The sequence below is a fragment of the Diachasma alloeum genome, unplaced genomic scaffold, assembly GCF_001412515.2.
Source record: "Diachasma alloeum isolate Michigan unplaced genomic scaffold, Dall2.0 Dall_scaffold_00360, whole genome shotgun sequence".
NCBI lineage: Eukaryota > Metazoa > Arthropoda > Insecta > Hymenoptera > Braconidae > Diachasma > Diachasma alloeum.
In genome coordinates, this window is record NW_021680499.1 from 101,762 (window position 1) to 113,839 (window position 12,078).

General features: G+C 35.7%; 1 protein-coding gene across 3 annotated transcripts in view; it reads left to right on the top strand.

Moving 5' to 3' along the window:
- LOC107041288 (muscle LIM protein Mlp84B) overlaps nucleotides 1-12,078 on the top strand; it is a 21,877-nt gene that overhangs the window by 2,084 nt on the left and 7,715 nt on the right. For all 3 annotated transcript variants that reach the window (XR_001461046.1, XR_001461045.1, XM_015261772.1), the window contains exons 2-5: nucleotides 1,909-2,034; nucleotides 3,828-3,987; nucleotides 8,444-8,570; nucleotides 10,518-10,614. Coding sequence is in view for 1 of the 3 variants with exons in the window: in XM_015261772.1 (XP_015117258.1) it covers nucleotides 1,920-2,034; nucleotides 3,828-3,987; nucleotides 8,444-8,570; nucleotides 10,518-10,614 (499 nt within the window). In the remaining 2 variants the exon portion in view is untranslated. The remainder of the gene's footprint in view (nucleotides 1-1,908; nucleotides 2,035-3,827; nucleotides 3,988-8,443; nucleotides 8,571-10,517; nucleotides 10,615-12,078) is intronic.

Sequence of the window (12,078 nt, forward strand, 5' to 3'; positions counted from 1 at the left end):
GGATGGGGAAAGGTTTTTTGGGGTGACTACCTTTGATACATCAGCACATTCGGGATCTCCGCACGAGGGCAACTCGTGGGGTCTAGAGTTTTCCGTGCCGGAAAGCGGGTGTAAGAGACACGGATGCGAAAATAGATGGGGACCGCTGACAAGAAGCCAATTCAGCGGACGATTGTTTACGTTAACGTGGCTTATTGTCTTCTATTTGACTTTTTTCGGCGGAGGGGGTGGGGGAGATATTATTGCATAATTCGGGAATTTGTTTATTTTTGGGGAGCGGCGGAGGGTGGGGTAGTGGGAGGGGGGGGGGCGGGGGCAATGAAATAGAATACAGGTGGAGGTGTTTTGGGGTGGGGCCGGGGTGGAAATTTGCATTTATCAGCTGTTTTGATGAGATTGAAAGTAAAACGAAGGAGATTGCAGGAGGTTAAGACGGTTGTTAAGAATTTTTAATTGCGATTTTGTGGTGGAAATTATTAATTTGAAGAATATGGTGTAATGCAACTGTAATGGGATCTTCAAGATTGTCAGTTGCATAGCGTGAGACAAGTTTTGAAGAATTCAGGAATTTCTGTCATGCAAATTATATTTTGCAATCGAAAATAACGAAATTCCCTTCTTGTAAATTAAAAATTCAGTAGCGAAACGGTAAATTTCTCTGAATCTCAGGGAGATAACGTAATTTTTGTAATAATCTTTTTTGTAGAGCGAATTGAGGGCTACAAAAAAGGTTTTGACACGGATTTTGCTATCTCCTTCAGATTTCGATTTTAGGAGCTTTGAAATTGTCGAAACTTTCGGAATTCTCATTTTTTGCATGAAATTGTTCTTCAGTAAAATTTGGAAACAATCGATTATTTAGAGAATTATCTTATAATATATATTATTTAGAGAATTAATTATTTAAAGAATTATATAGATAATTCGCTTGATAATATTTCGTTTTAAAAAATTACAATTTTTCAATTATTTAATAAATTCTGCTTCGCAAGTACATTTCCTGATTCATTCAGATTTTTAAAATGTTTCTAAGATTTTGAAATGAAGAATCAATTCTAGATCTCGGAAGTTTGAATGATAAAATCGTTGGAAAATGTCCAAAAAAGTCAAATGAAAGCTTTAACTGGAGTTTAACAGCAAAAGTAAAAGACTTTTCATAAAAAATGTGGAAAACTTCTAGGATATATTAAAGGAAAAATGTCAAGACCTTTCCCGTTGCTATGGAGAAATTTGCGAAAAAAATTCTGTATATTTCGTAGAATCGATGATTTTTGAATAATTTAATCGTCAACAAAGACATCCAATCGATCAGTTTAATTAAATATCGTTCGTCCGCCGATTTTTTTAATTAACAATTTTTCTCTGTTTTCAATTGGATAATTGGGGGATAATTCATGGAATAAATAAGAGTTCATTCATTGAAAATATTCAGTTACCGAGGTAATTTTAGTGTAAATTTTAAAAGCGCATTTTCACGAATTTTAATTGGTAAATTAAACAGACTAATTGGATATTGCCGGGGGATTGGGTACTCGTTTTTCGCCTTTTTCGAGTAAAAAAGGACTCATTAGGGTAATTGATGATGAAGAGACTTGGGAGTGTCTATCTGAATGCATGAGTCTCGTTATGGGTATTTGGAAGAATGTGGGATGTGAATTGCAAGAATTATCATTAAGATGTTAGTGGAAGAAGTGGGATTATCGCGTTTCTCGGCTGTTCCCATTTGCTATACATAGAATGGTAGTCGTTGGTTATACACGACACCGCTAATCGCATCCCAATTACGGAAATAGAATCGCCGCGTAATCGGGCAATTACCTGTCACTCGGAAAAATTCGGTAATTAGTTTCGGGGATTATGAGAATTCTTCAGTGGGTTTTAATGGAATTTTATATTGTCTCGTTGCAGTATAAACAAACATGCCTTTCAAGCCGGTAGAGCACCCAAAATGCCCCAAGTGCGGCAAGTCAGTGTACGCCGCTGAGGAACGCGTTGCTGGAGGACTCAAGTGGCACAAAATGTGCTTCAAGTGTGGTACGTAATTCGTTTTTAGTGAAAAACTCGTTAGAATTTTGAAGTGACGCAGATGAAACGTTGGAAGGGGTAGATCTCACTCATCACAATTTTCGATTTATTGGGGAAGAGGTGCAATGGTTCATGTACTGTTGAAAAAATTGAAATTGACAGAAGTGCAATAAAAACATCATTTCTTCAGATTTCATAATATTCTAGATTAATTGCAGTCAAAATTTAAAAATCTAAAGATCGGTCAAGTACTAGGCTTTCATTCGCAAGCAAAGGCGATGAATTTTCAGATTTAATTACGGAAAATTTAATGAAATTCCAAATTTTCGAACAGCATTGACATGAAAATTACTCGATCTATTCGAATTTTCAATAAAATTATGAGTATTTAGAGCTGAATTACGATGAGTTTTCAATCAATTGACAATTCAAGAATATATTTACCGGAATTTCCTTGATTTCTACTAATTGTCAGGGAATTATTGAACTATAATTTACAATTCCCATGGATTTTTCCATGAAATTCTGAATTTTTGATGACGAAATTCCGTGAAATTTCAGTGGAACTAAAATGTGATCAAATTTTTCGACAAGTGGACCGGAAATATCAATCAAAACTTTTTAACAACGTTTGAAACAAGTGGACACTTTCCACATTTCTTTCGATGTTCATAAATCAGTGAGAAATTTATCAATTGACCTCACTCCAGGCTCATGAAAGGATTTTTCGTTACTGTTAATAAAACTTCTTGCTATTAATATTAATTAATTGACTATTAATACCACTCGTTACCAATTAACAAGTTGAGACGTGTTAGACCCTCTCACCTCTTCGCTATTGCATTATGAAATTGTCTCAGTGATGAGTGAAGATAGAATAAATCATCATAAGACTTCTTTTATGGAGAATCTCCACAGCCGCATAAAAGCTCTTGTGAATTCTCGTAATTCCGAACTTCTCGTCTCGTTTTCCAACTTCACTACTGAAATGCTCTCTACTAGATAGTTTTATTTCTCCTCATCAGAAAATTTATCAAATGAACATCATAAATTAATCTTCACATCAATTGATGTAATCTTCACATCAATTGATTTAAAAAGTCATAAGATAAATAAGATGATTTGCCAATCGACAAGAGGAAAAGTTAAAAATTCAAAGCTTTTTTGAAATCCTTCACACGGGGAAAAATCATGTTTAAATTCTAGGAAAATTGGAGTTTATTGACCTTTGAGAGTTATTTAGCAGAAGTTTTGTCAAATATGACAATAGCTTTAGTAAAAATTACAATTTTTTGTGGAATTTTTACCCGAAATACTAAATTTTCCACCAGACTTGAAGTATTTTTTGGTAAAAATACTTCACAGAAATTTGCAGATTTTTTCCAAATCAGAAAGAATTTCAAATTCTTTTTTTTCTTTCTTTTTTTTTGCAGATTTTTTAAAAAATTTTGATTTTCCAAAAATTCCAAAGATTTCCAAAAAATAGAGATGAGCTCCTGATAATTCGTGTCGATGTCACCGGAAATTAGTGACAAAGTCCCTAAAAATAACTTGAAAAATCACTGAATTCCAGAATTTTGCACGCTCTGAATTCCCCAAGGCCAATCCCTAAAAATTTGCGATACCTAAATTCCTAAAAACTAGGGATGCATCACTGAAAATTAGTGACATGTACCCAAAACTCAAAACTATTCCTCTACGTTCCAAGCTCAGGATAAATTGACGAAAAATTTAATTAAAAATTTCCCTCCGTGCATTTTGTCCCATAAAAAATGAAAATAAAAAACTCTTTTGCATTACAGGACTCTGCAGCAAGCTTCTCGACTCAACAAACTGCTCTGAGCACGAGGGTGAGCTGTTCTGCAAAGTCTGTCACGCCCGGAAATTCGGCCCCAAGGGTTACGGTTTTGGTGGTGGCGCAGGCTGCCTGTCCATGGACCAGGGCGAGCACCTGCAGAGAGAGTGAGTGCCGCAAGGATGTCGCACCCGTTGCGTCCCCTCCCCACCGACCCCCCCCCTTTTGTTAAAAACCTCTTTCGACGTACAGCCAAAATTTCCCCTGTAAATACCCTCGTCGCGATACACCAAAAAATCATGCATTCAATCCACTACATTATAAGTGTTTGATGAATTAAACAAAAATTTTCAAAAAAACCGAAAAATACAAAATCTGCAAATTACAATGAATCCAACGACGTGAGTTTACGCCGAGCGACGGAGCCCGAGAGACCCCCCACCCCAGCCATTAAAATCATCACCAAAAATCAACAAATGAAAGAAAATCATCACTATTAATTTATTTACGTTCATTAATCAATTAAATTCGTTATTAATTTATCCAATGTCGATCGGCATCCCTTGATCGGTTGTAAACTCGATCACGACGAGCCTCTCACCCCCTCCCTAATTATCTCAATAATTTATTGTACCCATGACAATGGAAAATTTGAAAATTCACTATTCGAACTAACATCACAGAACAGAACAAGTGTTTCGAAATTCGTTGGTTAATTGCTCCTCACACCCCTCACCCCCTTGTTTATAACGCCTCCTCGTCCCCTTTCATGTGAGCGCGCGTCACGTGGGACAGCGAGCGCAAATTAACGAAATCCCAAAAACAGTAAAAAAAAATGAAAAAAAAAGTGAAAAGTAATTGTGATGAATCTAGTCGGGTGCCAGCCTGTTTAATTGTTTCGTTTTACCTTAATTCTTGTGCTCTTTTTTGTAGAACAACTCGTTTTCACTGTATTACCCCCCCCCTCCCCTTTTCCCTCCCCCTTTGCAACAATCTCTTTCCCCACACGAATTATTTTTCCTCACGATTCCACGAGTTTCAATTTGTACCACCTGTCTCTGTCTCTATCTCTCTATTTTCTCCCCTCTTCTGAACTTCTCATGAACGAAAAAAAATTTATGAAATTCATTAATGAGAAATGGAAATAGAATTTTACACAAACACAACGGAAACTGAATAAAAAAACCCAACGAAACAGTTTTAGTTTTTAGGATCATTTGTACCAGCTGTATTAAGTACAACATTAAAAGAGAAAATTATGCATAAAATAGTACTTTACTTGGAGATATTTATTGAGAGATAGTAATTATCTCGGTTGATTAATGAATAACCCTGTGAATGCGAATGATTCGTCGTTCGATAGCACAATTACACTCACTGATGCGCCTCTCGTCGACTATTTGCACCGGCAGAAGGGATTTTTTTTTCTTTCACGAGAGAAGAACGAAATCCTCGCAAATGCAGTTTTTTTTCCATCCTGAGTAGTAGAGTAATGAAAGAATAGAGAAATAAGTTCATCTGGGGATGGGAAAAAATGAGTTAATGAGTGCAAAAAAAACTTGCCTTCACCCGCCCCCGCCAGCCCCGCCGAGTTCGAGCCACCAGAGGCCCATTGATAAATCCGAATCACACCCACACACACGCATTCGTGATTATAATGGTGAGCACCGAGAATAATAATAGCCAATTCCGCGTGAAATAAAGCTTACCCGCGTATAAATTATCCTGCACGGCCTTTTATTATTTTTCTATTCAACAAAGGAAGAAACTGATACAATTCTAGCTCTCTTTATCTTTCTCTTTCTCTCTTTCTTCTCAGTTCATACGATTTTTCATGTGGAAGGGGGGAACGTGTGGGACAAAAATTGGTGGGGAAATCCTAGCACATTTGGGGGAATTCTAGCAGTTTTTTTGATAATGGGAAAATATTTTCGGTGAGACTCATTCAGATGAGATTTTTTTGAGAGAAATTTTTTCGCACTTTCACAAGTTTTTTTACTTTTTTAAAAATTGGATTCGTGATTTCACGAGAATGTTTTTTATATATTTTAATTCATAGCTTTACGAGAATTTAAAATTTTGTAGAAAAATCTAGCACTTTTTCTATTAAAAATTCTATTTTTTGCAATGATTGCTATTGAAAGCTATCAAAAGTCAAAGAAAGAAAGTCAATAGATCTGTTGGGATTTTTTCCACAAAAATTTTTGGGCATGAATTTTCTACTTACTTCTTACATTTCGTAATGAAGAAAAACTTAAAAAAAATGTATGCTCAAGAATTTTTTACAGAAAAAACCCTAAGAGAATAATTCAGCCGCAAAAATCAAGGTTCACCAACTTTTTTTGAAATATTCCTCAAAAAATTGGGTCCAAAGAAAATGAAGCCCTAGTTTTCCGAAAAATTCCTCCAGAAAAATCAGAATCACCTTTTCTCATCTTATTTTCCGTATAAAAAAAAACCGAGAAAAATTTCCGAAATTTCCAGTAGAATTCCCTGTCGCAGGATTTCCCACGAAATTTTCCGCCCGTGAAGAACCGATGAAAATTCGCAAAACCCCACATGAAAAAGAACTTTCTCGCCAACCTTCTTTGATTACTTAACCCAACTAATCACTTGTTTTAATCCAACTAACAACCGGTGTTATAACGGACCCAACCAAGCCGGTCCAGCCCGCAAGCCTCGCCTCGCTCGGAAAAATCTTTGTCTCTAAATTATCTCAACTGTAAATGTTCAATTGTTCTCTCAATATTCATCGTAAACGTTCCATGTCTCTCATTTCGTCTATCAATCCCTTATTATATATAATTCACCAGCTTAGTAGTGGTAGACCACTCAGTGTCCGCTTCTCTTCATCCTCCCAAAATCAGTCAATTGTCAAAAAAAAAGAATTCTAGAATCATTGTCATGTGCTTCTCGGCTCTCCTCTCGGGGCTCGGCGGAAGCGACTCGCGTGGTCGGGGTTATACTAACAATAGCTAACCCAATACTCGCCTAACACAGATTAAGTTCGCGAGTTTATACGAGTCACTTGTGACCGAGAATCCTGCCACCATTCGATTGTACCTCTCAGAAATTTTTTTTATCTTCATACATTCCAAGAATGATTTCCCCGAATTAAATTCCCCGGATTGAATTCCCCGGATTCTCAATTATGATTATAATTAGAATGCATCAGTTCCGTTACAACCCCGACTTACACAGCAAGATTTACGGTCACAATTTGTCCCTCTTATCTTCATTAATCGCACCGAGTGCGCATTCAGACGTCCATTCTCTGTCTCGACATCACGTTCCAACATTTTTTAAAATCTCATCTCTACCTGTTTATTTGCCGTCTCTACGACTTGTATGTTCTTTTTTCATTCGTCATTTTTTGCAACGCTGCTTATATTTTTTCCATCTCTATCTCTGTTACGATAGCGATAAGGCAATAATCGTAGACCGAAAATGCTTAGATTTTCATCTAATTTTGTTATTTTTATTTATTGAGTGATTTATTCGTTTAATTGTTCGTGCAGCGAGGGGGGTAATGGGATGAGTCGATTCGAATCATAATTGCGGATTTTTGTTGATTTTTATTGATTTCGAGATATTCACGGAAATGTGGTCAGTAGTCGAAATCGACTTAAGGGGAGACTACTATGAGTTTCAAAAGTCGCGGGCTATTGGAGTGAGATTTTTCATACATTGAAGATCGATTATGTGTATCTAGAAACGAACAATTAGCGCAAAAAATTAATTGTTTATTTTTCGTTTACCCCGCAGACGCTTGAAATGTTTGAAATTGTTTTTTTTTTCAAAATTTTTTGAAAAATGTGTACAGTAACAGTTATAAGCTAGTTTTTTGAAATTTGACTCCTACATAGCTATTTTATTTTATTTCAATATAAAAAATTGCTCCATCCATGTAAAATAGACACAAAATGTTTGCAAAACAATCGCGAATACATTTTTAATATTTTGAGGATCAATTTGCTGGCTATTTTACATGAATGGTGCAATTTTTTAAATAAAAAAAACGAAGTCGGTTGTGTAGCAGGCGAATTTCAAAAAACTAACTTGTTATTGTTATTGTACGCTTTTTTGAATTTTTGAATAAAAAACCTCTGCGTTTTTTAATACTTCAAGCGCCTGCGGAACTAACGAAAAATAAACAATAATTTTTTTGCAGTAATTATTCATTTTTATATATATATAATCGATTTTTAGTGCCTGATAAATCTCACTCCAGTATCCCGCAAATTTTAAAACTCATAGTTGCCTCATCTTAAAGGGAAACGGAACCACTTTTCTCCTAGAATTATTAATTTTTATCTATAAAACTACTTTATCGACTCGATCATTGCATTGTTGAGTCAATGAAGTAGCGTCATAAATCAAAAATAAGAATTGCAGGAGAAAACACAATTCTGTATTTCCATCTCTGTGTTTTCCAATTCCACTTTACATGAGAATTGAAAAAAAATCCCGGAGAATTAATTTGTGGAAGATTTTCTGTTAAACTTCTTCTCAACAAAAAATTAATGATTTACTAATTTAAAAATTTCAAATCGACTCATCTCGTTATACCAACTCCCTCCCAATTACTCTCCACAATTTAACCCCAATTATTTAATCTTTTAGTGGAGAATATAGAGGATCCAACGCAGTTATGGAGCCCCGTGCGATCGCCAAGGCACCCGATGGCGAGGGTTGCCCAAGATGCGGTGGCTACGTCTACGCCGCTGAGCAGATGCTCGCAAGAGGCAGAGTGAGTATCCAAAAGCAAAAAAATGTCGGACGAATCAAAAATACCGCGATCCCATTTCTGGTTGAGAGTAAGAGCGAAACGAAACCTCGAGTTATGAAAAAAAAGCTGTCGTAATACCTGCGGCTGCTCAAGGAATTTCGTTATTTCGAGTCTAGCGAAAATAATGTCGATGGAAAATTTTCATATGTGCAACGGCTCAAACGGCCGGTGTTATTGCCAGAAAATGTTGGGAGGAGAGAGCGTCGATGTAGTAATACAGGGGTTTGAGTCACTTTGGAAAATATAAATTCAAGCCAAGAAAGCGTGGGTTTAATTGGCCGAGGCTAATTGCCGGGGCAATTAGATCCACTGCCAGTTTCGGAGAGTTATGATTTCGTTGACAATAACAATCAGAAATGGTATCGCATGAAAATAGAATGAATTATGAGTTCTGAACACGTGTGAAAAATTTAATGGAAGAAGGTAGAGCAGGCGGCAGGAAATTCTATTGGGGTTCTATTGAAAAATTCCACGGGTTTTCTCAAGGTTTCTTTAATATAACAACGATCTTATTTAGAACGATTTTTTTACGCAACTTATTCTGTTGGGATATTTTCCACTTCTTGGATTTATTGGACTGCCGCTTCTTAAATTTTATAAGTATTTTCGATGGAATTTTTGGAATAGAAGAAGGGAAGAATGTAGTGAAAAGAAGTTGGAAAACTTGCGCTGAGGAATTTTTATAGAAAATATAAAAAAAATGTTTAGACTCTTGCGCAATTGTGAAATTCAAGTAACAGTGGCACGCGAATTTTCAATTTTGTGAATGTAAATTCAATTCATTTCATCTCGAGTTTTATAAGTATTTTTGCTTGAATTATTCAACAAAAGACGAAAAAATACAGTAAAAAGAGCTTAGGCTGTTACGAAATTGTGAAGTTGAAGTAACAGTGACATGTGAGTTTGCGATTTTGTGAATTCGCATTCAATTTCGAATGAAATCGTTCCTGGATGCTCTCATTTACCCCTAAAATTTCACAAAATTGAGGTTTTCATATTGAGTGAGCATTGATATTCCAATGATAACTTAAATGTTTAATAAATCACAAACAAATTGACACATTTGTTGCCAAAATGCTTCCAGTTTTCAATCATTTTCATTATCATTTGAACCTGAAAATTGAAATTTCATTGAATATCTGAAAAAACATTCACTTGAAAAATAAAAATATATCAATTTTCTCCTATTAAACATTCCTATTAAAAAATCCGTAAAAACTGTGCGATTTTTCAGCAGAATCGAATAAGAATGAACGGAATTTCAAACGGAAATCCTGACGAATGTGCTAGGTTCTTCCATTAATTTTCATCATACATGAGATTCAACAAAGAAAATCGAAAAAATTAATTTCAACGTGCAAAAATTAGCCTCGATTAGTAGACAATTAGCCCAAAAATCCGAACGGTGGAAGTGAAGTTAATGAATAATAGGGTTTAACCCTCAATTTCCCACCAACATTATGTTTCGTGAATTCTTATGACCAGGGCTACCATAAGGCATGCTTCAAGTGCAAAATATGTGGCCGGAGCCTGGACTCTACGCTCCATTGCGATGGTCCTGATGGCGATGTATACTGCCGAGGTATCATTTCGATGAGAGAAAACAATGAAAATGAGAAAAGCAAAAGCAGACAAAAGAATTTTGACAATTGCCCTTTGAGTTTTCTTTTCGTTTTTCGTCACAAATCACCGTTCACAATCTCTTGCCTGGTTTATTCTCATTATTCACCCCTTTCGCCGTTTGTTAATAATCAATTTGTTTGTCCCTTTATCGTGTATTTATCGTGAAGTCGAAGTCGATTTAACGTGTTGAGTATTCCCGGTGATAGAACGTTCACGTGACTAACAATTATTGAATAAAAAGTCAAACAAAATACCAAATCCATCCTTTGTGTCTTCGGTGTACAGCCATGGCACAGGGAATGCTTTAAATGTGGCTTCTGCTCCAAGAGATTAGACTCCGTCAACTGCTGCGAGGGCCCGGACAAGGACATTTACTGCAAAGGTAAAGGAATATCGTGATGTGAACAAATCCCAACAAGGTACGACACGCAGGGGAAGAGGGCACAGATGAAAAAATTCAATAGAAACTTTAGCGAATTCGCTAGAAAATTCTATTGGAATTCTCCAGAAATTGTATGGGGATTCTATTAAAATTCTAGGGAATTCTCGTTGAAATTCCATTTTTTTGCGCAGATTCTATTAGATATTTGACAGGAAAAAGTCAATAGATTTCGATTTTTCTGTTCAAATTTTTCTCTTGAGGTTTTTTATAATAAAATTTTTGCGCACGAATTTTCTTTTTTTCCCATATTTTGTTTTGTTTTGCATTACAGGATCTTAGTGAAAAAACTTAAAATTCATGGCCAAGTATTGTTATAGAAGAAATTTCAAGAGAATATTCATTTAGAAAAATCGAAATCTATTGACTTTTTCTTATGAAATATCTCGAAGAATTAGCACAAAAAACAAATAGAATTTCGACGAAAATTTCCTAGAATTTTCTAGCGAATTTGCCAAGTTTTTCTGAATGTCTGAATTTCACACACCTTTTGCAGACATTTTCCAGACACTAAAAAAATTCTAAATAAAATTAAAATTTACGTGCCTAAACATTTTAATTCATGTTTGGAAATTCCAACAAATTTTCATTTTATTCAACCGTTTTTTAGTGTCTGAAAAATGTCCACAAAAGGTGTCTGAAAATTTTGCGGAATTTTTGCACTTAAAATCACTTTTAGTGGCTATTCCGAGGAATTCTCCATGAGTGGCCAACACGGAGAGAAATATTCAATAAAAATTACGTATCTTTCTCGTAATTCCAGAGCAAAATGTGGCTACAGAAAATTTTACGGAACTGTCACGTAATTTTGAGCTAAAATTACGGAATTTTTCCAGGGCGTAGTCCTTTTTACCTGAATCTCCTGTGAAAAATTACGATACCGTCACTTACATTTTCTGCGTCGATTCCGTAATCGATGAGCGAACTGTGAGTTTCGTAATTTTTACTGAATATTTCTTCCCGTGGATATCAGCCCCTCCCCGCCCAGAAGAACGCCGAGTACACTGATAGAACGGATTAGTTATTGTTACCGAATGGATTTTGGTTGGAGATTAGGGTCTATTCGGTCCCGCCAAATGTTCATTCGATAATAGTTAACGAATGTATATTTGAGAAGCCTTGTTTGACTTGACTTTCGCCATTCAAGTGAACCATTCGTCAACTATTAACGAATATTCATTTGGTCATATTCAACTCTACCATTCGTTAATAATTAACGAATCTCGTTTGGAATAAATGAATCATTCTATCAGTGTAGGTTCATTGATCCTCCCGCCTATTTTTTCATAAAACCATGGAACCAATATCGAGTCACACAACCAAAATATCATCCACGAAAATCCAATTCTCGCTTAGAATTCCGCCCATCGACAGTATTGAAACGAGAATATCCAAGAGTCCGAAGAT